Source organism: Scyliorhinus canicula, chromosome 28 (genome assembly GCF_902713615.1).
Source record: "Scyliorhinus canicula chromosome 28, sScyCan1.1, whole genome shotgun sequence".
Taxonomy (NCBI): Eukaryota; Metazoa; Chordata; class Chondrichthyes; order Carcharhiniformes; family Scyliorhinidae; genus Scyliorhinus; species Scyliorhinus canicula.
In genome coordinates this window covers 7,432,234-7,457,644 of record NC_052173.1, presented here as the reverse complement: position 1 = coordinate 7,457,644, position 25,411 = coordinate 7,432,234, and the positions used below count along the sequence as shown (strand labels likewise).

Sequence of the window (25,411 nt, the reverse complement as noted above, 5' to 3'; positions counted from 1 at the left end):
ATGGGCTCTCAAACACTAAAACGGAACCTTGTTTCCTCCTACAGGAGTCTCAGCTGCCAGAGGGTCTCGCTGCACAAAAGCCTCTTCATATCGTACATCCTCAACTCCATCGTCACTATCATATGGCTGTCTGCAGTGGCCAATAACCAGGAGTTGGTTGCTCAGAACCCTGTAAGTTGGAACCGCGTCAAGCTTCAAAGGACATTTCAGCGTCAAGATGTCAGCTCAGAGCGAGGCACTAGTGTCATACAGCACCTCTTTAAAAATCAGAAGTGGCAATCGGTGTGTTCAGCTTTAACCTGTCACAGGGCAAGAGCGGAACAGCAAGCTGAGGAGAATGGTGGAGACAACAGGCCGTAGTCAGTCAGACCGGGCAACATTCTCTGAGAAACATTCGCACAGCAATCCAAAATGCTTTCTCGCAAATGCCCATCCTTGCGCTGAAGGCCCGCGCTGAAACGCAATGACAGCCCTGTGACAAAGGTTAAAGGTCACAGGGTAACTGCGAGCTGTGTTGCGATAGATTGGGTGCCATTGACAGCAAGCATCAAATCTCTGTTTAGGCCCCTGGTCCATCAGGGCTCCGATTGGCCAAGGGTCAAGTCAACGCCTGTCTCCAACACACAATGGATCTCTCAGACGCAAAGCGATTGTTGGGACATTTTCAAAGGGAAGTGAAAAAACATTCCTTAATTCGGCACGCGCAGAACGCCAGCTGCAAAATTGGACTGAGACCGTCCCAGGGCAGGTACAGCACGGGGTTAGATACAGAGTAACGCTCCCTCTACACTGTCCCCATCAAACACTCCCAGGACAGGTACAGCACGGGGTTAGATACAGAGTAAAGCTCCCTCTACACTGTCCCCATCAAACACTCCCAGGACAGGTACAGCACGGGGTTAGATACAGAGTAAAGCTCCCTCTACACTGTCCCCATCAAACACTCCCAGGACAGGTACAGCACGGGGTTAGATACAGAGTAAAGCTCCCTCTACACTGTCCCCATCAAACACTCCCAGGACAGGTACAGTACGGGGTTAGATACAGAGTAAAGCTCCCTCTACACTGTCCCCATCAAACACTCCCAGGGCAGGTACAGCACGGGGTTAGATACAGAGTAAAGCTCCCTCTACACTGTCCCCATCAAACACTCCCAGGACAGATACAGCACGGGGTTAGATACAGAGTAAAGCTCCCTCTACACTGTCCCCATCAAACACTCCCAGGACAGGTACAATAGGGGGTTAGATACAGAGTAAAGTTCCCTCTACACTGTCCCCATCAAACACTCCCAGGACAGGGACAGCACGGGGTTAGATACAGAGTAAAGCTCCCTCTACATTGCCCCCATCAAACACTCCCAGGACAGGTACAGCACGGGGTCAGATACAGAGTAAAGCTCCCGCTACACTGTCCCCATCAAACACTCCCAGACAGGTACAGCACGGGGTTAGATACAGAGTAAAACTCCCTCTACACTGTCCCCATCAAACACTCCCAGGACAGGTACAGCACGGGGTTAGATACAGAGTAAAGCTCCCTCTACACTGTCCCCATCAAACACTCCCAGGACAGGTACAGCACGGGATTAGATACAGAGTAAAGCTCCCTCTACACTGTCCCCATCAAACACTCCCAGGACAGGTACAGCACAGGGTTAGATACAGAGTAAAGCTCCCTCTACACTATGCCCATCAAACACTCCCAGGACAGGTACAGCACGGGGTTAGATACAGAGTAAAGCTCCCTCTACACTGCCCCCATCAAACACTCCCAGGACAGGTACAGCACGGGGTTAGATACAGAGTAAAGCTCCCTCGACACTGTCCCCATCAAACACTCCCAGGACAGGTACAGCACGGGGTTAGATACAGAGTAAAGCTCCCTCTACACTGTCCCCATCAAACTCTCCCAGGACAGGTACAGCACGGGGTTAGATACAGAGTAACGCTCCCTCTACACTGTCCCCATCAAACACTCCCAGGACAGGTACAGCACGGGGTTAGATACAGAGTAAAGCTCCCTCTACACTGTCCCCATCAAACACTCCCAGGACAGGTACAGCACGGGGTTAGATACAGAGTAAAGCTCCCTCTACACTGTCCCCATCAAACACTCCCAGGACAGCTACAGCACGGGGTTAGATACAGAGTAAAGCTCCCTCTACACTGTCCCCATCAAACACTCCCAGGACAGGCACAGCACGGGGTTAGATACAGAGTAAAGCTCCCTCTACACTGTCCCCATCAAACACTCTCAGGACAGGTACAGCACGGGGTTAGATACAGAGTAAAGCTCCCTCTACACTGTCCCCATCAAACACTCCCAGGACAGGTACAGCACGGGGTTAGATACAGAGTAAAGCTCCCTCTACACTGTCCCCATCAAACACTCCCAGGGCAGGTACAGCACGGGGTTAGATACAGAGTAAAGCTCCCTCTACACTGTCCCCATCAAACTCTCCCAGGACAGGTACAGCACGGGGTTAGATACAGAGTAACGCTCCCTCTACACTGTCCCCATCAAACACTCCCAGGACAGGTACAGCACGGGGTTAGATACAGAGTAAAGCTCCCTCTACACTGTCCCCATCAAACACTCCCAGGACAGGTACAGCACGGGGTTAGATACAGAGTAAAGCTCCCTCTACACTGTCCCAATCAAACACTCCCAGGACAGGTACAGCACGGGGTTAGATACAGAGTAAAGCTCTCTCTACACTGTCCCCATCAAACACTCCCAGGGCAGGTACAGCACGGGGTTAGATACAGAGTAAAGCTCCCTCTACACTGTCCCCATCAAACACTCCCAGGACAGGTACAGCACGGGGTTAGATACAGAGTAAAGCTCCCTCTGCACTATCCCCATCAAACACTCCCAGGACAGGTACAGCACGGGGTTAGATACAGAGTAAAGCTCCCTCTACACTGTCCCCATCAAACACCCCCAGGACAGGTACAGCACGGAGTTAGATACAGAGTAAAGCTCCCTCTACACTGTCCCCATCAAACACTCCCAGGACAGGTACAGCACGGGGTTAGATACAGAGTAAAGCTCCCTCTACACTGTCCCCATCAAACACTCCCAGGACAGGTACAGCACGGGGTTAGATACACAGTAAAGCTCCCTCTACACTGTCCCCATCAAACACTCCCAGCACAGGTACAGCACGGGGTTAGATACAGCGTGAAGGTCCATCTACACTGTCCCCATCAAACACTCCCAGGACATGTACAGCACGGGGTTAGATACAAAATAACGCTCCCTCTACACTGTCCCCATCAAACACCCCCAGTACAGGTACAGCACGGGGTTAGGTACAGATTGAAGCTCCCTCTACACTGTCCCCATCAAACACTCCCAGGACAGGTAGAGCACGGGATTAGACACAGAGTAAAGCTCCCTCTACACTGTCCCCATCAAACACTCCCAGGACAGGTACAGCACGGGGTTAGATACAGAGTAAAGCTCCCTCTACACTGTCCCCATCAAACACTCCCAGGACAGCTACAGCACGGGGTTAGATACAGAGTAAAGCTCCCTCTACACTGTCCCCATCAAACACTCCCAGGACAGGCACAGCACGGGGTTAGATACAGAGTAAAGCTCCCTCTACACTGTCCCCATCAAACACTCTCAGGACAGGTACAGCACGGGGTTAGATACAGAGTAAAGCTCCCTCTACACTGTCCCCATCAAACACTCCCAGGACAGGTACAGCACGGGGTTAGATACAGAGTAAAGCTCTCTCTACACTGTCCCCATCAAACACTCCCAGGGCAGGTACAGCACGGGGTTAGATACAGAGTAAAGCTCCCTCTACACTGTCCCCATCAAACACTCCCAGGACAGGTACAGCACGGGGTTAGATACAGAGTAAAGCTCCCTCTACACTGTCCCAATCAAACACTCCCAGGACAGGTACAGCACGGGGTTAGATATAGAGTAAAGCTCTCTCTACACTGTCCCCATCAAACACTCCCAGGGCAGGTACAGCACGGGGTTAGATACAGAGTAAAGCTCCCTCTACACTGTCCCCATCAAACACTCCCAGGACAGGTACAGCACGGGGTTAGATACAGAGTAAAGCTCCCTCTGCACTATCCCCATCAAACACTCCCAGGACAGGTACAGCACGGGGTTAGATACAGAGTAAAGCTCCCTCTACACTGTCCCCATCAAACACCCCCAGGACAGGTACAGCACGGGGTTAGATACAGAGTAAAGCTCCCTCTACACTGTCCCCATCAAACACTCCCAGGACAGGTACAGCACGGGGTTAGATACAGAGTAAAGCTCCCTCTACACTGTCCCCATCAAACACTCCCAGGACAGGTACAGCACGGGGTTAGATACACAGTAAAGCTCCCTCTACACTGTCCCCATCAAACACTCCCAGCACAGGTACAGCACGGGGTTAGATACAGCGTGAAGGTCCCTCTACACTGTCCCCATCAAACACTCCCAGGACATGTACAGCACGGGGTTAGATACAAAATAACGCTCCCTCTACACTGTCCCCATCAAACACCCCCAGTACAGGTACAGCACGGGGTTAGATACGGAGTGAAGCTCCCTCTACACTGTCCCCATCAAACACTCCCAGGACAGGTACAGCACGGGATTAGACACAGAGTAAAGCTCCCTCTACACTGTCCCCATCAAACACTCCCAGGACAGGTACAGCACGGGGTTAGATACAGAGTAAAGCTCCGTCTACACTGTCCCCATCAAACACTCCCAACACAGGTACAGCACGGGGCTAGATACAGAGTAAAGCTCCCTCTACACTGTCCCCATCACCCACTCCCAGGACAGGTACAGCAAGGGGTTAGATACATAGTAAAGCTCCCTCTACACTGTCCCCATCAAACACTCCCCGGGCAGGTACAGCACGGGGTTAGATTCAGAGTAAAGCTCCCTCTACACTGTCCCCATCAAACACTCCCAGGACAGGTACAGCACGGGGTTAGATACAGAGTAAAGCTCCCTCTACACTGTCCCCATCAAACACTCCCAGGACAGGGACAGCACGGGGTTAGATTCAGAGTAAAGCTCCCTCTACACTGTCCCCATCAAACACTCCCAGGACAGGTACAGCATGGGGTTAGATACAGAGTAAAGCTCCCTCTGCACTGTCCCCATCAAACACTCCCAGGACAGATACAGCAAGGGGTTAGATACAGAGTAAAGCTCCCTCTACACTGTCCACATCAAACACCTCCAGGACAGGTACAGCACGGGGTTAGATACAGAGTAAAGCTCCCTCTACACTGTCCCCATCAAACACTCCCAGGACAGGTACAGCACGGGGTTAGATACAGAGTAAAGCTCCCTCTGCACTATCCCCATCAAACACTCCCAGGACAGGTACAGCACGGGGTTAGATACAGAGTAAAGCTCCCTCTACACTGTCCCCATCAAACACCCCCAGGACAGGTACAGCACGGGGTTAGATACAGAGTAAAGCTCCCTCTACACTGTCCCCATCAAACACTCCTAGGGCAGGTACAGCACGGGGTTAGATACAGAGTAAAGCTCCCACTACACTGTCCCCATCAAACTCTCCCAGGACAGGTACAGCACGGGGTTAGATACAGAGTAACGCTCCCTCTACACTGTCCCCATCAAACACTCCCAGGACAGGTACAGCACGGGGTTAGATACAGAGTAAAGCTCTCTCTACACTGTCCCCATCAAACACTCCCAGGGCAGGTACAGCACGGGGTTAGATACAGAGTAAAGCTCCCTCTACACTGTCCCCATCAAACACTCCCAGGACAGGTACAGCACGGGGTTAGATACAGAGTAAAGCTCCCTCTACACTGTCCCAATCAAACACTCCCAGGACAGGTACAGCACGGGGTTAGATACAGAGTAAAGCTCTCTCTACACTGTCCCCATCAAACACTACCAGGGCAGGTACAGCACGGGGTTAGATACAGAGTAAAGCTCCCTCTACACTGTCCCCATCAAACACTCCCAGGACAGGTACAGCACGGGGTTAGATACAGAGTAAAGCTCCCTCTGCACTATCCCCATCAAACACTCCCAGGACAGGTACAGCACGGGGTTAGATACAGAGTAAAGCTCCCTCTACACTGTCCCCATCAAATACCCCCAGGACAGGTACAGCACGGGGTTAGATACAGAGTAAAGCTCCCTCTACACTGTCCCCATCAAACACTCCCAGGACAGGTACAGCACGGGGTTAGATACAGAGTAAAGCTCCCTCTACACTGTCCCCATCAAACACTCCCAGGACAGGTACAGCACGGGGTTAGATACACAGTAAAGCTCCCTCTACACTGTCCCCATCAAACACTCCCAGCACAGGTACAGCACGGGGTTAGATACAGCGTAAAGTCCCTCTACACTGTCCCCATCAAACACTCCCAGGACATGTACAGCACGGGGTTAGATACAAAATAACGCTCCCTCTACACTGTCCCCATCAAACACCCCCAGTACAGGTACAGCACGGGGTTAAATACGGAGTGAAGCTCCCTCTACACTGTCCCCATCAAACACTCCCAGGACAGGTACAGCACGGGATTAGACACAGAGTAAAGCTCCCTCTACACTGTCCCCATCAAACACTCCCAGGACAGGTACAGCACGGGGTTAGATACAGAGTAAAGCTCCGTCTACACTGTCCCCATCAAACACTCCCAACACAGGTACAGCACGGGGCTAGATACAGAGTAAAGCTCCCTCTACACTGTCCCCATCACCCACTACCAGGACAGGTACAGCAAGGGGTTAGATACATAGTAAAGCTCCCTCTACACTGTCCCCATCAAACACTCCCCGGGCAGGTACAGCACGGGGTTAGATACAGAGTAAAGTTCCCTCTACACTGTCCCCATCAAACACTCCCAGGACAGGTACAGCACGGGGTTAGATACAGAGTAAAGCTCCCTCTACACTGTGTCCATCAAACACTCCCAGGACAGGGACAGCACGGGGTTAGATTCAGAGTAAAGCTCCCTCTACACTGTCCCCATCAAACACTCCCAGGACAGGTACAGCATGGGGTTAGATACAGAGTAAAGCTCCCTCTGCACTGTCCCCATCAAACACTCCCAGGACAGATACAGCAAGGGGTTAGATACAGAGTAAAGCTCCCTCTACACTGTCCACATCAAACACCTCCAGGACAGGTACAGCACGGGGTTAGATACAGAGTAAAGCTCCCTCTACACTGTCCCCATCAAACACTCCCAGGACAGGTACAGCACGGGGTTAGATACAGAGTAAAGCTCCCTCTACACTGTACCCATCAAACACTCCCAGGACAGGTACAGCACGGGGTTAGATACAGAGTAAAGCTCCCTCTACACTGTCCCCATCAAACACTCCCAGGACAGGGACAGCACGGGGTTAGATACAGAGTAAAGCTCCCTCTACACTGTCCCCTTCAAACACTCCCAGGACAGGTACAGCATGGGGTTAGATACAGAGTAAAGCTCCCTCTGCACTGTCCCCATCAAACACTCCCAGGACAGATACAGCAAGGGGTTAGATACAGAGTAAAGCTCCCTCTACACTGTCCACATCAAACACCTCCAGGACAGGTACAGCACGGGGTTAGATACAGAGTAAAGCTCCCTCTACACTGTCCCCATCAAACACTCCCAGGACAGGTACAGCACGGGGTTAGATACAGAGTAAAGCTCCCTCTACACTGTACCCATCAAACACTCCCAGGACAGGTACAGCACGGGGTTAGGTACAGAGTAAAGCTCCCTCTACACTGCCCCATCAAACACTCCCAGGACAGGTACAGCACGGGGTTAGATACAGAGTAAAGCTCCCTCTACACTGTCCCCATCAAACACTCCCAGGACAGGTTCAGCACGGGGTTAGATACAGAGTAAAGCTCCCTCTACACTGTCCCCATCAAACACTCCCAGGACAGGGACAGCACGGGGTTAGATACAGAGTAAAGCTCCCTCTACACTGTCCCCATCAAACACTCCCAGGACAGGTACAGCACGGGGTCAGATACAGAGTAAAGCTCCCGCTACACTGTCCCCATCAAACACTCCCAGACAGGTACAGCACGGGGTTAGATACAGAGTAAAACTCCCTCTACACTGTCCCCATCAAACACTCCCAGGACAGGTACAGCACGGGGTTAGATACAGAGTAAAGCTCCCTCTACGCTGTCCCCATCAAACACTCCCAGGACAGGTAGAGCACGGGATTAGATACAGAGTAAAGCTCCCTCTACACTGTCCCCATCAAACACTCCCAGGACAGGTACAGCACAGGGTTAGATACAGAGTAAAGCTCCCTCTACACTATGCCCATCAAACACTCCCAGGACAGGTACAGCACGGGGTTAGATACAGAGTAAAGCTCCCTCTACACTGTCCCCATCAAACACTCCCAGGACAGGTACAGCACGGGGTTAGATACAGAGTAAAGCTCCCTCTACACTGTCCCCATCAAACACTCCCAGGACAGGTACAGCACGGGGTTAGATACAGAGAAAAGTTCCCTCTACACTGTCCCCATCAAACACTCCCAGGACAGGTACAGCACGGGGTTAGATACAGAGTAAAGCTCCCTCTACACTGCCCCCATCAAACACTCCCAGGACAGGTACAGCACGGGGTTAGATACAGAGTAAAGCTCCCTCGACACTGTCCCCATCAAACACTCCCAGGACAGGTACAGCACGGGGTTAGATACAGAGTAAAGCTCCCTCTACACTGTCCCCATCAAACTCTCCCAGGACAGGTACAGCACGGGGTTAGATACAGAGTAACGCTCCCTCTGCACTGTCCCCATCAAACACTCCCAGGACAGGTACAGCACGGGGTTAGATACAGAGTAAAGCTCCCTCTACACTGTCCCCATCAAACACTCCCAGGACAGGTACAGCACGGGGTTAGATACAGAGTAAAGCTCCCTCTACACTGTCCCCATCAAACACTCCCAGGACAGGTACAGCACGGGGTTAGATACAGAGTAAAGCTCTCTCTACACTGTCCCCATCAAACACTCCCAGGGCAGGTACAGCACGGGGTTAGATACAGAGTAAAGCTCCCTCTACACTGTCCCCATCAAAGACTCCCAGGACAGCTACAGCACGGGGTTAGATACAGAGTAAAGCTCCCTCTACACTGTCCCCATCAAACACTCCCAGGACAGGCACAGCACGGGGTTAGACACAGAGTAAAGCTCCCTCTACACTGTCCCCATCAAACACTCTCAGGACAGGTACAGCACGGGGTTAGATACAGAGTAAAGCTCCCTCTACACTGTCCCCATCAAACACTCCCAGGACAGGTACAGCACGGGGTTAGATACAGAGTAAAGCTCCCTCTACACTGTCCCCATCAAACACTCCGAGGGCAGGTACAGCACGGGGTTAGATACAGAGTAAAGCTCCCTCTACACTGTCCCCATCAAACTCTCCCAGGACAGGTACAGCACGGGGTTAGATACAGAGTAACGCTCCCTCTACACTGTCCCCATCAAACACTCCCAGGACAGGTACAGCACGGGGTTAGATACAGAGTAAAGCTCTCTCTACACTGTCCCCATCAAACACTCCCAGGGCAGGTACAGCACGGGGTTAGATACAGAGTAAAGCTCACTCTACACTGTCCCCATCAAACACTCCCAGGACAGGTACAGCACGGGGTTAGATACAGAGTAAAGCTCCCTCTACACTGTCCCAATCAAACACTCCCAGGACAGGTACAGCACGGGGTTAGATACAGAGTAAAGCTCTCTCTACACTGTCCGCATCAAACACTCCCAGGGCAGGTACAGCACGGGGTTAGATACAGAGTAAAGCTCCCTCTACACTGTCCCCATCAAACACTCCCAGGACAGGTACAGCACGGGGTTAGATACAGAGTAAAGCTCCCTCTGCACTATCCCCATCAAACACTCCCAGGACAGGTACAGCACGGGGTTAGATACAGAGTAAAGCTCCCTCTACACTGTCCCCATTAAACACCCCCAGGACAGGTACAGCACGGGGTTAGATACAGAGTAAAGCTCCCTCTACACTGTCCCCATCAAACACTCCCAGGACAGGTACAGCACGGGGTTAGATACAGAGTAAAGCTCCCTCTACACTGTCCCCATCAAACACTCCCAGGACAGGTACAGCACGGGGTTAGATACACAGTAAAGCTCCCTCTACACTGTCCCCATCAAACACTCCCAGCACAGGTACAGCACGGGGTTAGATACAGCGTGAAGGTCCCTCTACACTGTCCCCATCAAACACTCCCAGGACATGTACAGCACGGGGTTAGATACAAAATAACGCTCCCTCTACACTGTCCCCATCAAACACCCCCAGTACAGGTACAGCACGGGGTTAGATACGGAGTGAAGCTCCCTCTACACTGTCCCCATCAAACACTCCCAGGACAGGTACAGCACGGGATTAGACACAGAGTAAAGCTCCCTCTACACTGTCCCCATCAAACACTCCCAGGACAGGTACAGCACGGGGTTCGATACAGAGTAAAGCTCCCTCTACACTGTCCCCATCAAACACTCCCAACACAGGTACAGCACGGGGCTAGATACAGAGTAAAGCTCCCTCTACACTGTCCCCATCACCCACTCCCAGGACAGGTACAGCAAGGGGTTAGATACATAGTAAAGCTCCCTCTACACTGTCCCCATCAAACACTCCCCGGGCAGGTACAGCACGGGGTTAGATACAGAGTAAAGCTCCCTCTACACTGTCCCCATCAAACACTCCCAGGACAGGTACAGCACGGGGTTAGATACAGAGTAAAGCTCCCTCTACACTGTCCCCATCAAACACTCCCAGGACAGGGACAGCACGGGGTTAGATTCAGAGTAAAGCTCCCTCTACACTGTCCCCATCAAACACTCCCAGGACAGGTACAGCATGGGGTTAGATACAGAGTAAAGCTCCCTCTGCACTGTCCCCATCAAACACTCCCAGGACAGATACAGCAAGGGGTTAGATACAGAGTAAAGCTCCCTCTACACTGTCCACATCAAACACCTCCAGGACAGGTACAGCACAGGGTTAGATACAGAGTAAAGCTCCCTCTACACTGTCCCCATCAAACACTCCCAGGACAGGTACAGCACGGGGTTAGATACAGAGTAAAGCTCCCTCTACACTGTACCCATCAAACACTCCCAGGACAGGTACAGCACGGGGTTAGATACAGAGTAAAGCTCCCTCTACACTGTCCCCATCAAACACTCCCAATAGGGGGTTAGATACAGAGTAAAGCTCCCTCTACACTGTCCCCATCAAACACTCCCAGGACTGGTACAGCACGGGGTTAGATACAGAGTAAAACTCCCTCTACACTATGCCCATCAAACACTCCCAGGACAGGTACAGCACGGGGTTAGATACAGAGTAAAACTCCCTCTACACTGTCCCCATCAAACACTCCCAGGACAGGTACAGCACGGGGTTAGATACAGAGTAAAGTTCCCTCTACACTGTCCCCATCAAACACTCCCAGGACAGGTACAGCACGGGGTTAGATACAGAGTAAAGCTCCCTCTACACTGTCCCCATCAAACACTCCCAGGACAGGTACAGCACGGGGTTAGATACAGAGTAAAGCTCCCTCTACACTGTACCCATCAAACACTCCCAGGACAGGTACAGCACGGGGTTAGATACAGAGTAAAGCTCCCTCTACACTGTCCCCATCAAACACTCCCAGGACAGGAACAGCACGGGGTTAGATACATAGTAAAGCTCCCTCTACACTGTCCCCATCAAACACTCCCCGGGCAGGTACAGCACGGGGTTAGATACAGAGTAAAGCTCCCTCTACACTGTCCCCATCAAACACTCCCAGCACAGGTACAGCACGGGGTTAGATACAGAGTAAAGCTCCCTCTACACTGTCCCCATCAAACACTCCCAGGACAGGTACATCACGGGGTTAGATACAGAGTAAAGCTCCCTCTACACTGTCCCCATCAAACACTCCCAGGACAGGTACAGCACGGGGTTAGATACAGTGTAAAGGTCCCTCTACACTGTCCCCATCAAACACTCCCAGGACAGGAACAGCACGGGGTTAGATACATAGTAAAGCTCCCTCTAAACTGTCCCCATCAAACACTCCCCGGGCAGGTACAGCACGGGGTTAGATACAGAGTAAAGCTCCCTCTACACTGTCCCCATCAAACACTCCCAGCACAGGTACAGCACGGGGTTAGATACAGAGTAAAGCTCCCTCTACACTGTCCCCATCAAACACTCCCAGCACAGGTACAGCACGGGGTTAGATACAGAGTAAAGCTCCCTCTACACTGTCCCCATCAAACACTCCCAGGACAGGGACAGCACGGGGTTAGATACAGAGTAAAACTCTCTTGTGTTGAGGGGGAAATTGCATGTGGAATCTTTGCTCAGGGCCGGGTGGTGCTGTGAATTCATTGGGGGGCTGGGCATTGGTTCGTGCTGTCTGCCTCAGAGCTGTCCACATTGAAAATGGGTTGAGGTGTTTGCGAGCCGTGCTGCGTGCCGCCTGCCTACGCCCTCCAGCCCGCTGCCTCTGATGTGTCTGTGTGTGTGTGTCCTGTCTGCAGGTGGGCTGTAAAGTGTTGCTCTTCTTGCACTTGTATTTGACGGGCTGCAATTACTTCTGGATGCTTTGTGAGGGGATCTACCTGCACACGCTGATCATCGTGGCCGTGTTTGTGGAGGAGCAGAAGTTATTGTGGTACTACATTCTTGGATGGGGTAGGTACTGTCAGAAACACAGTACTGATGGGCAGTACCCACATCGTTCACTCCAAATGGTAACCTTCTGTATTCATACAGGCCTCTGTGGGTATTAATGGTTACATAATGCCTGGAATCGGTGTGCAGTTCCAGCTGGAGACAGGCATGGCACGCTAAATTTGCATACAGATCTCATAGCATCTTGGGTAGGGATGGCTGATAGTCGCAAAACTCTGCTAATTTGCGCCAAAAACCCAGTAACGGAGTCCCCTGGGGTCATTTCGGCCATATTGTATCGGTAGCTCTGTACGATAACTGACGGCGTGGGGTTGGAATGGTTTGTCATGAGTGCTCTTCGAGCGTCTTGGAATCTGGGCTGTGGGGTATGTCAGGCTCTTTATGATGCTGAAAGCGGGATCCCCACGGGCGGTCAGAAGAATTACCGTCTGGTGGTCATCCCCAACGATAGTGCTCGCCTTAAAAATAATAGCACAAAGGCTCCGCGCACGAGTTCAGTCCTCTGCGCCCACTTTGAACCTGCCAAAGAGCAGTGCGGAAGGAAGAACCTTTGTGATGGGAGGCGGCTGTGCTCCAAATGGTCAGCAGCGCCGGCTGTCGTTCTGCTTTATCCTCGTCGCCAATTTAATCGTCACAGAGGAGTCGGAAATGAGAGTCAAACGAGCGGTTTATAACCAAACATATTTACAAGTTCCAATCGCAGTCGGGATTATTCTGCAACTCGACTCCTGCGTGGGTCAGTTTTTATCGCCCTGGGTTAACTATCTCAAAGGGGGAGCTCGTACTCCACGAGGCTCCCGGGCAGATTAATCAGGCCGTCCCCCGTGGGTCTCGTGAGGTTTGTGCCTGAATGTGCTGCCTGCACAGTCTTTGCACCGTTTTTCCATTGTAATTTATTATTTATGGGTCAGAAGCTCCCTGAGACACCTCCACATGTGCACACGACGGCACCCTAGTACTGCTGGTGCCACCTGGGCACCTTGGCACTGCCAATCAGGCACCCTTGCAATGCCACCCAGGGCTTGCATTTTGCCCGTGCCGGGATCAGGCCTGGGGCCTGACGACCCCGTTATAGGTGAATGGGGTGTTGTGGGAGGGGGACTTGAGATTCCATTTATAAATCCATGTGGACAGAATCCGTGGGGGTGATTCTCCCCCCGCGTTGTGCCCGGAGCACCATCCGCTATTCCCAGAGAATAGCAGACGGGCACCCAAACAGGATTTGCGCAGGCGCAGAATGGAGTGCAATGCTCCCGGCCCGACGCCCATGCTGGGCATGGACCAGACTCGCATATCTAAATGAATATTTAAACTTATTTGAATATGCATTTCCGGGTTTTAGCCCGAGTTTCCTGGCTCCCGGGATTCTCCACCACCTGGCAGCGTGAGGCCAGTGGGAATCACTGCTGGTTATCATCAACAGAGACCAGACATGTTGAGCATGCTGGGGGGCGGGGGTGGGGGGGGGGGGGACAGAACAGGCACTGCCCCATGGCACGCTGATGTGACACTGCCAGGTTGGCACCGCCATGGTGCAAAGGGGCACGGCCAAGGGGCAAGGCCTGAGAGGGGGGCATGGCCATGAAGCCACGGGGGGTGTGGGGGGGGGGGGGCCTGGAAGGAGCAGAAGGATTGAAAGAGGGGGGCCTTTAGCGACCCCATAGCAGGGTGTCGATCACTTGGGAGGGGGGGGGGGGGCGCTAGTACCTGAGATTGGGTGGGGTTTCGATGTCCGCGGGCGAGGGGGCGTCTCTGCCGGTGAGTGGAGGGGAGGGGGCGTGCTGTAGGGTTGTCTAGAACCCGCCCCTCTCAGTCCCGGTGTAAAATTTGCCCCTCCCCGCTCTAAACAATTTCTCAGCCTGGGTGTGATCTGGGTTGGGCCCAGCCATTTGGCAGGAATGGCTCCTCGTTTTGGAGACTTCTGCCCTCAGTGTTTTGACCAGAATCCGCGGGGGCGATTCCCCAGCCACATTGTGTCCAGCACAAATCCCGCTATGTCCGGAAAATAGCGGGAGCACCCCTAAACGGAGTTTACACCAGGTGCTGAACAGTACACAATGCACCCTGCCACCTGCAAGACAGTTTGAAGCTGGATTCTCCCAGCTCGCAGTATTCTCTCCCCCAGTAGCATAGCTGGGGCCGTGGGGAATCACTACTGGTCTCCACCGCCGGAGAATCAGCAAACTGCTGTCTGCTGGGAAATAGAGGAGGTGAAACCTCTTGGCTGCTTTTGATACGGCGAGGAGCTGTCAATCATAGCAAGAGTGTCTATAAACATTGTGGTTAGCACCAAAGCAAGGTAATGGAGACCAATGCACCTGTGTCTGGCCCAATAAAACTGTCAATCACTGGCTAATGCAATGTGTGAAATTGAATGGAAGATTTGCATTTCAAAGGCTGTCAGGGGATTTGAAGCCCTTTGAAGTGTATTTGGCTTTTGAGGAAGCCTCTGACACTTGTGACAGCTGCTGCGTCGAACATTTTTGTCTGAGGCAGCAGATGTTCGGGAAGGGTAGGTAAACATGCAGTGATTTTACCGTCTACCGCCTGGACTGCTGTCAGCTTTAAGGCAGTGGTCTCTGATGGGGGTGAGTGATGACGGGTCTGATGGTGCGGGGTCTGTTGGGGGGATATCCAACCCCCAGGACTCCTGGGGGACCTGCCCCTGGTGCCTGGCAGTGGCAGAGAGGTACCCTGAGCCCCCTTGACCACAGCAGGGCTGCACTTGGCCCACCCACTGGAGTACCCAACGAGAAGGTCGGAGCTTCATGGTGGGGGCTTCAAGCCCGTTAATTGCCTGCATGCGCATGTTTAACATTGATTCACATGTTCCCCCTGGCGCGGGGCAGGTAACGCGCTGGCAGCGAGGGATCGGGGTATAACAATGGGTTTGGGGCCGGGTGCCAAACCTGTTTTCCGGGGGTGGGGGCATGCACCATTCTTTGCCCAATCGGGATGTCCGATTGGAAAGGAGTTTAAATGGAGAATCCTGGCCATTATTTAATTGAAGGCGGTTCAGAGAAGGTTGACTGGGATGATTCCCGGTACGGAGGGATTGAGTTCTGAGCAAAGGTTAAACAGACTGGGACGCCACTCATTGCGATTTAGGAGAATGAGAGCTGATCACATTGAAACATGTCGGATTCTGAAGGGGCTGACTGGGTAAACGCTGAGAGGACGTTTCCCCTCGTGGGAGACTCGAGGACCAGAGAGCACAGTCTCAGAATAAAGAGCCAATTTCAGACTGAGATGAGGAGGAATTGCTTCTCGGAGGGTTGTGAATCTTTGGAACTCCTTGTCACAGAGAGTAGTGGGGACAGAGTCCCTGTCACAGAGAGTAGTGGGGACAGAGTCCTTGTCACAGAGAGTAGTGGGGACAGAGTCCTTGTCACAGAGAGTAGTGGGGACAGAGTCCTTGTGTATATTTAAGGCTGAGAGAGATTCCCGATCAGTAAGCGAATCAAGGGTTACGGGGAAAGGGCAGGAAAGTGGGCGTGAGGAATGTCGGATCCGCCATGATCCTATTGAATGGCAGAGCAGGCTCGAGGGGCTGAACAGCCTCCTCCTGTTCCTATTTCTGGTGGTCTTATGGCTCCTCCTGGCCTTTCCAGTAATTCAGTATTTGTAAAATGGAGGCAAATTGCTCCTCTCTTCACATTGTGTAGTTCCTGTCCTTCATTACTCTATGTAGAAACCGTCTCGCCATTTCCGCGCTGTACTTGACACTTCAAATGATTGGATGAAATTGTTTGCGACCCAGTGTCATTTGTCGATTTCTCTGATTGTGGGCTGGATTTGACACAATGTCTGTCTGTTTCCAGGCTTCCCATTGGTTCCAACCATCATACACACAGTGGCCAGGAGCAAATACTTCAATGACAAGTAAGCAGATCTTTAATTGTTGCGAGCGGGAACTGGGTTTTCTTACTGTCAGATATCACAGTTCCAGGGAAACAGAGGATGTCCAACCCTTCCCCAAAATGGGCAAGCAGTTAAAGTGGGGATATGGAGAAAAAACTGGGCAAAGAGTCAAGGAAAAAGTGAGAAAGGAGAAATAACTGATTACGGCACGGTGGCACAGTGGCAATGCTGCCTCACAGCACCAGGGACCCGGGTTCAATTCCGACCTTGGGTGACTGTCTGTGTGGAGTCTGCACGTTCTCCCCTGTGTCTGCGTGGGTTTCCTCCGGGTGCTCCGGTTTCCTCCCCCAGTCTAAAGATGTGCAGGTTAGGTGGATTGGCCATGCTAAATTGTCCCTTAGTGTCCAAAGATGTACAGGTTAGGTGGATTGGCCATGTTAAATTGTCCCTTAGTGTCCAAAGATGTGCAGGTTAGGTGGATTGGCCATGCTAAATTGCCCTTAGTGTCCAAAGATGTACAGGTTAGGTGGATTGGCCATGATAAATTGTCCCTTAGCGTCCAAAGATGTACAGGTTAGGTGGATTGGCCATGATAAATTTCCCTTAGTGTCCAAAAAAGGTTGGGTGGGGTTATGGGGATACGGTGGAGGTGTGGGCTTGGGTAGGGTGCTCTTTCCAAAGGTCAGTGCAAACTCGTTGGGCCAAATGGCCTCCTTCTGCACTGTAAAATCCATGATTCTAAGGTTAACGTGCAGGTTTAGTCGGCAGTTAGGAAGGCAAATGCGATGTTACCGTTCATGTCGAGAGGGCTTGAATACAAGACCAGGGATGTACTTCTGAGGCTGTATAAGGCTCTGGTCAGACCCCATTTGGAATATTGTGAGCAGTTTTGGGCTCCGTATCTAAGGAAGGATGTGCTGGACTTGGAAAGGGTCCAGAGGAGATTCACAAGAATGATTCCTGGAATGAAGAACTTGTATGAGGAACGGTTGAGGATTCTGGGTCTGTACTCGTTGGGGTTTAGAAGGATGAGGGGGGATCTTATTGAAACTTACAGGATACTGCGAGGCCTGGATAGAGTGGACGTGGAGAGGATGTTTCCACTTGTAGGAAAAACTAGAACCAGAGGACACCATCTCAGACTAAAGGGACGATCCTTTCAAACTGAGATGAGGAGGAATTTCTTCAGCCAGAGGGTGGTGAATCTGTGAAACTCTTTGCCGCAGAAGGCTGTGGAGGCCAAATCACTGAGTGTCTTTGAGACAGAGATAGACAGGTTCTTGATTAATAAGGGGATCAGGGGTTATGGGGAGAAGGCAGGAGAATGGGGATGAGAAAATATCAGCCATGATTGAATGGCGGAGCAGACTCGATGGGCCGAGTGGCCTAATTCTGCTATGTCTTATGGTCTTGTGATCGATTGGCGGAGCAGACTCAATGGGCCGAATGGCCTAATTCTGTTCCTATATCTTATGGTCTTATGCTGTGTCTGGGCAGTGACTCGATGAAAAACGTTGGGGATTGACCTTTGCCAGGGTCTAAATCTGCTCTTTCATTCTCTCTAGTTGCTGGATCAGAGCAGACACTCAGCTCCTGCACATTGTCCTTGGCCCAATCTATGCAGCCTTACTGGTATGTATGTTATTCCATTTTTTAAAACTGAATATTGTTGAACGGAAGGACATGTTCCCGAGGGACATGTTCACTGCACATGCTACAAGATTGGTTTCATCAGCAACCTTATAAATAAAGCCCGAGCCACTTGCTCATCTTGCAAGTTTGACACAGAAGTGGAGCGTGGCAAAGCTATCCTGTGTGACAATAGCGACCCTGATCAAATAATGGTTCGCTACGTATTGTGCAAAATCGCTAATGGACCAAGGCTGCCACCTTGGGACATGAAAAGTTTACCTCAAATTACCCTGGAAAGGCAAAGTCTCTCAACCATTTGAGCAACAGGTCATGCAAGCCGATTCATGCTGTTACTATGCCATGGCTACACAAGTGATATTTTCCACTAACAGGATGCAGCCGTCAGTCCATATAGACGTCCTGCTGACCACATAACTGAGCGACGTTGTGTATGGATTTCACTGCCAGGTAGTTTGGCTGATTGAATCAAACAGCGTGCTCAATTGGTTGTTCGTGATAAGCAGAGGACATACTGTTAGGAACCAGCCCGAGCTTGCAAAGTCTAACACAAAATGTTTCCTGTTCGATGTGATTCCACGATTGAGCAGCACTTGCTGAACAACCCTGAGTGTGTGAATAGCTGCATTAACTAACAATTTAAGAATCATAGAATTTACAATGCAGAAGGAGGCCGTTCGGCCCATCGGGTCTGCACCGGCTCTTGGAGAGAGCACCCTACCCAAGCCCACACCTCCACCCTATCCCCATTACCCAGTAACCCCACCCAACACTAAGGGCAATTGTGGACACTAAGGGCAATTTATCATGGCCTATCCACCTAACCTTCACATCTTTGGACACTAAAGGGCAATTTAGCATGGCCAATTCGCCTAACCTGCACATCTTTGGACACTAATGGACAATTTAGCATGGCCAATCCACCTAACCTGTACATCTTTGGACTGTGGGAGGAAACCGGAGCACCCGGAGGAAACCCACGCATACACGGGGAGAACGTGCAGACTCCTCACAGACAGTGACCCAGCGGGGAATCGAACCTGGGACTCTAGAGCTGTGAAGCAATTGTGCTAACCGCTATGTTACCGTGTAATGTGACCCAGTTACACATGCTAGAAGCGACAGACCTTCACACACTGGGATCAGGCCTTGTGCCTTTTTTGAATTGCCCGGGAGCTTGGGAACCTCTAGTTGTTGGCTGCTTTCTCCGTGCCTTAGCCAATCAGAAATGACTTGCCAACCAATCCGCACCCTTTTTCCCAGTTGTGTAAATAATTGCAATTGTTTGAAATTTGGCATTCTCGTGCTTGTCCTGATCAGTCCAAAACAAAAAAACTTCGGCAACACATCAGTGATGTTCAAGTTGCGCGTGACCAAACAACTCTTTTCTGAAGTGCATGAATTACTGAAAAGAGATGACACTTGGGGTCTCACAAGGCAGTGGCACAGGGAGGGAGGGGGTGAGGGGAGAATGGGGAAGGGGAGGGAGAGGGGAGGAGGGGGTGAGGGGGACGAGGAGGCAAGCCCTGGTCTCACTTGATGTTTCGTCATCTCTTGTAACTGTCGGTTCCCCCAGGTCAATCTGTTCTTTCTGCTCAACATTGTTCGAGTTCTTATCACCAAACTGAGGGTCACTCACCAAGCACAGTCCGACGCCTACATGAAGCTTGTCCGAGCGACGCTCATCCTTGTGCCCCTGATGGGGATCCAGTTTGTTCTGCTTCCATATAAACCCGAAGGACGTCTGACGGGAGAGATTTATGACCATGTGTTACACATCTTTATGCATTATCAGGTAAAGTGCCTCCAATCCCTCTTATGCACAGCCAGGTTCCTATGTTGGAGACTGTGGCAGGGGATGGTCAGGGGCTCGATCCGACTGCTTCTTTTTAAATGTTCCGATTGATCATGCGCCTGTGATTGAACTACTTCAACCACTCACAAACTATTTCAGTAATGAGTTCGGGGGATACAGCCAATCATCAGCAAGGGGCTGGTTTAGCTCACTCAGCTAAATCGCTGGCTTTTAAAGTAGACCAAGCAGGCCAGCAGCACGGTTCGATTCCCGTACCAGCCTCCCCGGACAGGCGCCGGAATGTGGCGACTAGGGGCTTTTCACAGTAACTTCATTGACTCGTGACAATAAGCGATTTTCATTCATTTCATTTCATGAAGGGCAGCACGGTAGCATTGTGGATAGCACAATTGTTTCACAGCGCCAGGTTCCCAGGTTCGATTCCCGGATTGGGTGACTCTCTGTGAGGAGTCTGCACGTTCTCACCGTGTGTGCGTGGGTTTCCTCCGGGTGCTCCGGTTTCCTCCCACAGTCCAAAGACATGGAGGTTAGGTGGATTGGCCATGATCAATTGCCCCTTAGTGTCCAAAAAGGTTAGGTGGGGTTGCTGGGTTACGGGGATAGGGTGGAGGGGTGGGCTTGCGTGGGGAGGCAACACCTCATGTGCTCAACACCCTGGTAATAGTTCTTGTCTAATGACCATTACAATTCATGGTAAACAGTTGGTGACCTAGGACTCAACCTTGGAGTTTACCGGGCATCAGCCTCTGACTGTCCTCGCTCCTTCAGCAATTTGTCCATCCAGCCGGCTCTCTTCCCCAGGTTTTCCTGTGGTTTCCTGGCTCTGCTTTATCCCGACCGACATGCCGGGGTTTGTCGAGTGCTCTCGACTTGACACCACGTTGCAACGCACAACAGTGGAGAGACACCCAAACAAGACGCCCCCTCCCCCCCAAAGAGGGGCTCGTCCTGTGAATCACACACAGGAGCGCTGCATTCCTATTGCCAAAGCTACCAGCTGGTGGGTGGGGGTCTCACAAATAGCTCTTCATTCTTGCAGACCACTGACTTGAAGTTGTGTCAGAATAGCTGAAAATGGGAGTTGTTGGTGCTGGGGGGAATGACAATGTGATTGTTCTGATCGGATCCCCCCCACCCGCCCCCTCCCAGCGCAGATAAATGACAGAATAATCTGTTGTGTTTTACAGGGTATACTGGTGACAATTATATTCTGCTTCTGCAACAGAGAGGTGAGTTTGACTTCCATTGCATCTGTGGCAAATACTGAGTGTTGGGCCGCACCCATTCCGGTGGGAGTTCTGGTCTGTCTGGAGTTTCTCCTGCCAAGCTTGCTGATCAGGAATTGGGGCAGGAATGTCAGTGGGAATTCCTGCCCGCGGATGAGAAGGAATTGGAGATGCCCAGCCTCTGCGCCCCAGTTCCCAATCTGTGCTGTCAGTGGCAAAACACCAAGGCAAGTGCCCACTGTACCCAGGGGACTAGACTGGCCAGCCTGCAATGGATCTGGGTCCCTGACCCTGGCATGATGCCCGCCTGGGTGTCTCCTTAGCGACTGCTCGGTTGTGCAGCATGGACTCATGGGAGGATCTCCACCACTGGACATAGGTGTCAGCTGCTGTTAAGAATGGCAGAAGAACAAAGATGTTCAGGTTAGGAGGATTGGTCATATTAAATTGTCTCTAAGTGTCCAAAGGTTAGGTGGGGTTACGGAGATAGGGTGGGGGGGCTGGGCCTGGGTAGGGTGTTCTAGCAGAGGGCCAGTGCAGACTCGATGGGCCGAATGGCCTCCTTCTGCACTGTAGGGATTCTATGGTCCTATTCTGTCCCGTTGAACCTCAAAGTTGGATCGTTCAAACTTGTCCTGTTACCCCTGAAAAGCAGCAGGAAACAGAGAGAGATCTTTCCCTGAAATATGCTGCTGTGTCGTCAGATTCTCATTCACCCAGTGGGACAGTGAGCAGTGACCTCCTCTGTTGGGGTAGGGGGAGGAAACTCTAGCTCGGGGTGGGCCAGACCCCTGCACTGTTTCCACCGCAATACATCCGAACTTGGGGATTCTCCAAGGAAAATCCAGCCCAGAGGGTCTTTGCAAAAACTGGCCAGTGGTGAACAGTTTCTGATGGGAGGGCCGAAGGGCCTGTTCCTGTGCTGTGATTTTCTTTGTGACACAGGCAGCACTTCTTGCGCCGGCAGTTTTTCAATGCCAGTGTGTCGATTTGTGCCTCATAAAACCTTGCTTTAATTGCATGCTATTTATAGAACAAGAAGTTAGGGTTGCCAACTGTGAGGAAATGTATTCTTGGAGGTTCTATCACAGCATTTTCCCTCGCTATCCATCCTTGTAACACACTGACCTTCCTACACCAATTGGAAAGCAAAAAGCATTACCCAATCGGATGATGCTTGACCATCATTTTCAATATTTTTTATGTCCGATAAAGAGAAATGTTCAAAGAAAATGACAAAAAAAAACAATCATTTTTTCATGCCAAGGTGATTTCTCTCCAGGGTTGCTCACAGCCTGGAGATTGATCGTCCATTCCTGGTGACTCCAGGTCAACCCTGGAAGGGTCGGCAACCCCGATGGGAATCCCAGGGATGGTTTGGGGCATCCCGGAGTGGGAAGGGTTGGAGATTGCTGACATTCTGAGATGTGCGCAAATTAACTGGTGCTCTTCTCTTCAGGTGCAAAGTGTGTTTAAGAGGCAGTGGTCACAGAACAAAGTCCAGTACAGCCACTGGTTAATGAACACCGAGGGCTCTCACTCCAACGTGACATCTGTGACAGAGCTCAACCGATACTCCCCCACACAGTCCATCAATAACAACCGCACCAATGGCAAGACTTGCTCGGAGATTGTGCCACTGAAAGTGCCTGGTATCCCCATGTGATGGACACTGCCTTATCGAGACACCACCCAGACTTTACAAACTGCGTTCCGTGCCTGCTACCTAGAGAAAAGAAAGCCTTTTCCCTTGATAAGAGTGCCTTAACCTGCGTCTCAGGAATCTCTCTGTGCTCTCGTTACAAGGAACTTGATGTGTAGTCTTTAATCCGTGAATATATATGTAGACATTGCTTGAGCAGTTGGTTTGACCTCTCTCCCCAAGACTCATTCAGTGCGCGATCTTCTGAACTGTGTGACAGGCCTGTGACTGAAATGTTGTCCAGGAATAAAGTAACGTTGCCATAGTCCCAGATGGCTTTCCCCTTTGAGGGGGAGAGCTGACTGGTGATGATTTAACTTGAGGGTCATCACACCTCAGCGAGGGGCAAGGTTGAGAAGGCGGGGCCTTCATAAATAACCTCAGCCGGTACGGGAATTGAACCCACGCTGCTGGCCTTGCTCTGCATCAACTCAGCTAAACAGGCCCCCATGAAGGCTGTAAGATTGGGAGTTCAGCAGCCACTGAACCATTTAGATAGCGATTTGTATTTCTGCTTCGGGAGAAGCGTGTCTCTCATTGCTGAATACCTTGAGGAGCTCGTGACAAAGCTGGTCTTTATGTTTCCTGGTTCTATGGGCAGTGACTGCTGGACTTGAGCCAGTTACGTATTAGGCAGAACAAAGGATTGTGCATTTTTATGGTACCATTGCAAGGCCTCTGGAACTCTCATTATGCTTCAGTGGACTTCAGAACTGGCCTTTTGTGGGGAAATGTGACAGCTTGCTTTGCGATTTGAATATTTTCCATTTAATTGTCCTGAGTTCCAGTAAACAGTGATCCTGCCTTGAACACACTATTCCTCGGAATGCACAGGCCAGCTAGCCGGTAGCAGCTGCCTTATTTAAAAGATTATTTACTCAGGCCTCCCTGTATCCTCTTTAATGAATGGATTTCTGCTCACTTCCCAGAATCTTACTATTCAGACGCAAATACTCCGTCTGATGTTTTCCTGATACGTTGATGCCCCTTCCTCTCAGGGGGTGATCTCTTGTCAAATTGGACATATTTTTGGGAAACTCGGGAGTCAGATGCTGGTTGCTGCTGTTCTGGAAGCTTCTCCCCAATATTCAAGAGCTCCCCCCCCCAGATTTCAGGGGTGTGTGAACTCAGACAACATGGAGTCTGGAACTATGAACAGGGCATTGAATTCAGCAGTTTGTCGATCTTGTTTGCGAAACCGTAAGGGACTACAATAATCCATGGAATTATTGGTAGATGTAATGCCGATGAGCCTGGCCTCAGCGACTTTGCAAACTGACAGGGACCCACAGAGAGTGGTCTAAATGGGAATGTAGGGAGTATGATCAGTAGGTTTGCAGATGACACAAACATTGGTGGTGTGGGAAATAGCAAGGAGGAAAACCGGAGATTACAGGGCAATCGAGGCGGGTTGGCCAGATGGGCGGAACAGTGGAATTTAACCCAGAAAAGTGTGAGGTGATGCATTTCAGGAGGACTAACAGGGCAAGGGAATAGACAATGGACTGTAGGATGCTCGATCGTACAGAGGACCAGAGGGACCTCGGGGTGCGTGTACAGAGGTCCCTGAAGGTCGCAGGACAGGAAGATACGGTGGTTAAGAAAGCAGATGGGATAATTGCCCTTTATTAGCCGAGGCAGAGAATATAAGAGAAGGGAGGTTATGCTGGAGCTGTATAAAATGCTCATTAGGTCACAGCTAGTGTACTGTGTGCCGTCCTCGTCGCCACACTACAGGAAGGATGTGATTGCACTGGAGAGGGTACAGAGGAGATTCACCAGGATGTTGCCTGGGATGGAGCGTTTCAGCTATGGAGAGACTGGATAGGCTGGGTTTGTTTTCCTTAGAGCAGAGAAGGCTGAGGGGGGGACCCGATTGAGGTGTACAAAATTATGAGGGACATAGATAGGATAAATAGGAAGGAACCAATCCCCTTAGTAGACGGGTCAATACAAGGGGGCATAGATTTAAGGTGAGGAGCAGGGGATTTAGAGATGTGAGGAAAGACCTTTCACCCAGAGGGTGCTAGGATCTGGAATGCACTGCCTGAAAGGGTGGCGGAGGCGGGACATAACATTCAGATGAGCTCTTGAAACACCACTCAGTCCGCGGCTGCCCTGGTGGTGGGGGGGGGGGGGGGGATCGGACACCGGCGGGGGTTGGGGAGCCTTATAGGCGGCTGGGGAGTGCTTGTGTGCGGTTAGATGCTCGGGCGCGTGGCCTATCGGGGGGGGGGGGGGGGGGGGGGGTGGTCTAATTTTTGCGTCTGGCTCCGCGGTTCGAGTCTGCCATGGAGCACGCCGCGGCTGCTGGAGGTCGCTGCCGTGCGCATGCGCGGACTCCGGACCGGAAGTGCGGGGGCCCGTATCCGCAGCTAAAGCTGCGAGATTTACTCCAGGTCCCTGCTAGCCCCCTGCAGGGCATT

The 25,411-nt window shown here is 51.5% G+C and overlaps 1 protein-coding gene across 1 annotated transcript; it reads left to right on the top strand.

Moving 5' to 3' along the window:
• Positions 1–25,101, top strand: LOC119958090 (calcitonin gene-related peptide type 1 receptor-like). The gene is made up of 7 exons (XM_038786318.1): positions 1–171; positions 12,577–12,730; positions 16,552–16,612; positions 18,157–18,223; positions 19,818–20,036; positions 21,245–21,286; positions 22,743–25,101. The coding sequence occupies exons 1-7, from the start codon at positions 1–3 to the stop codon at positions 22,947–22,949; spliced, it is 921 nt and encodes a 306-aa protein (XP_038642246.1). The 3' UTR covers positions 22,950–25,101.
• The last annotated feature ends 310 nt before the right edge of the window (positions 25,102–25,411 follow it).

Excerpts from the sequence above, each read along its gene's own strand:
- LOC119958090 (XM_038786318.1), top strand. The coding sequence starts at position 1 with ATGGGCTCTCAAACACTAAAACGGAACCTTGTTTCCTCCTACAGGAGT. Across the intron at positions 172-12,576 it reads AGTTGGTTGCTCAGAACCCT|GTGGGCTGTAAAGTGTTGCT; the intron begins GTAAGTTGGAAC and ends TCCTGTCTGCAG. Across the intron at positions 16,613-18,156 it reads AGCAAATACTTCAATGACAA|TTGCTGGATCAGAGCAGACA; the intron begins GTAAGCAGATCT and ends CATTCTCTCTAG.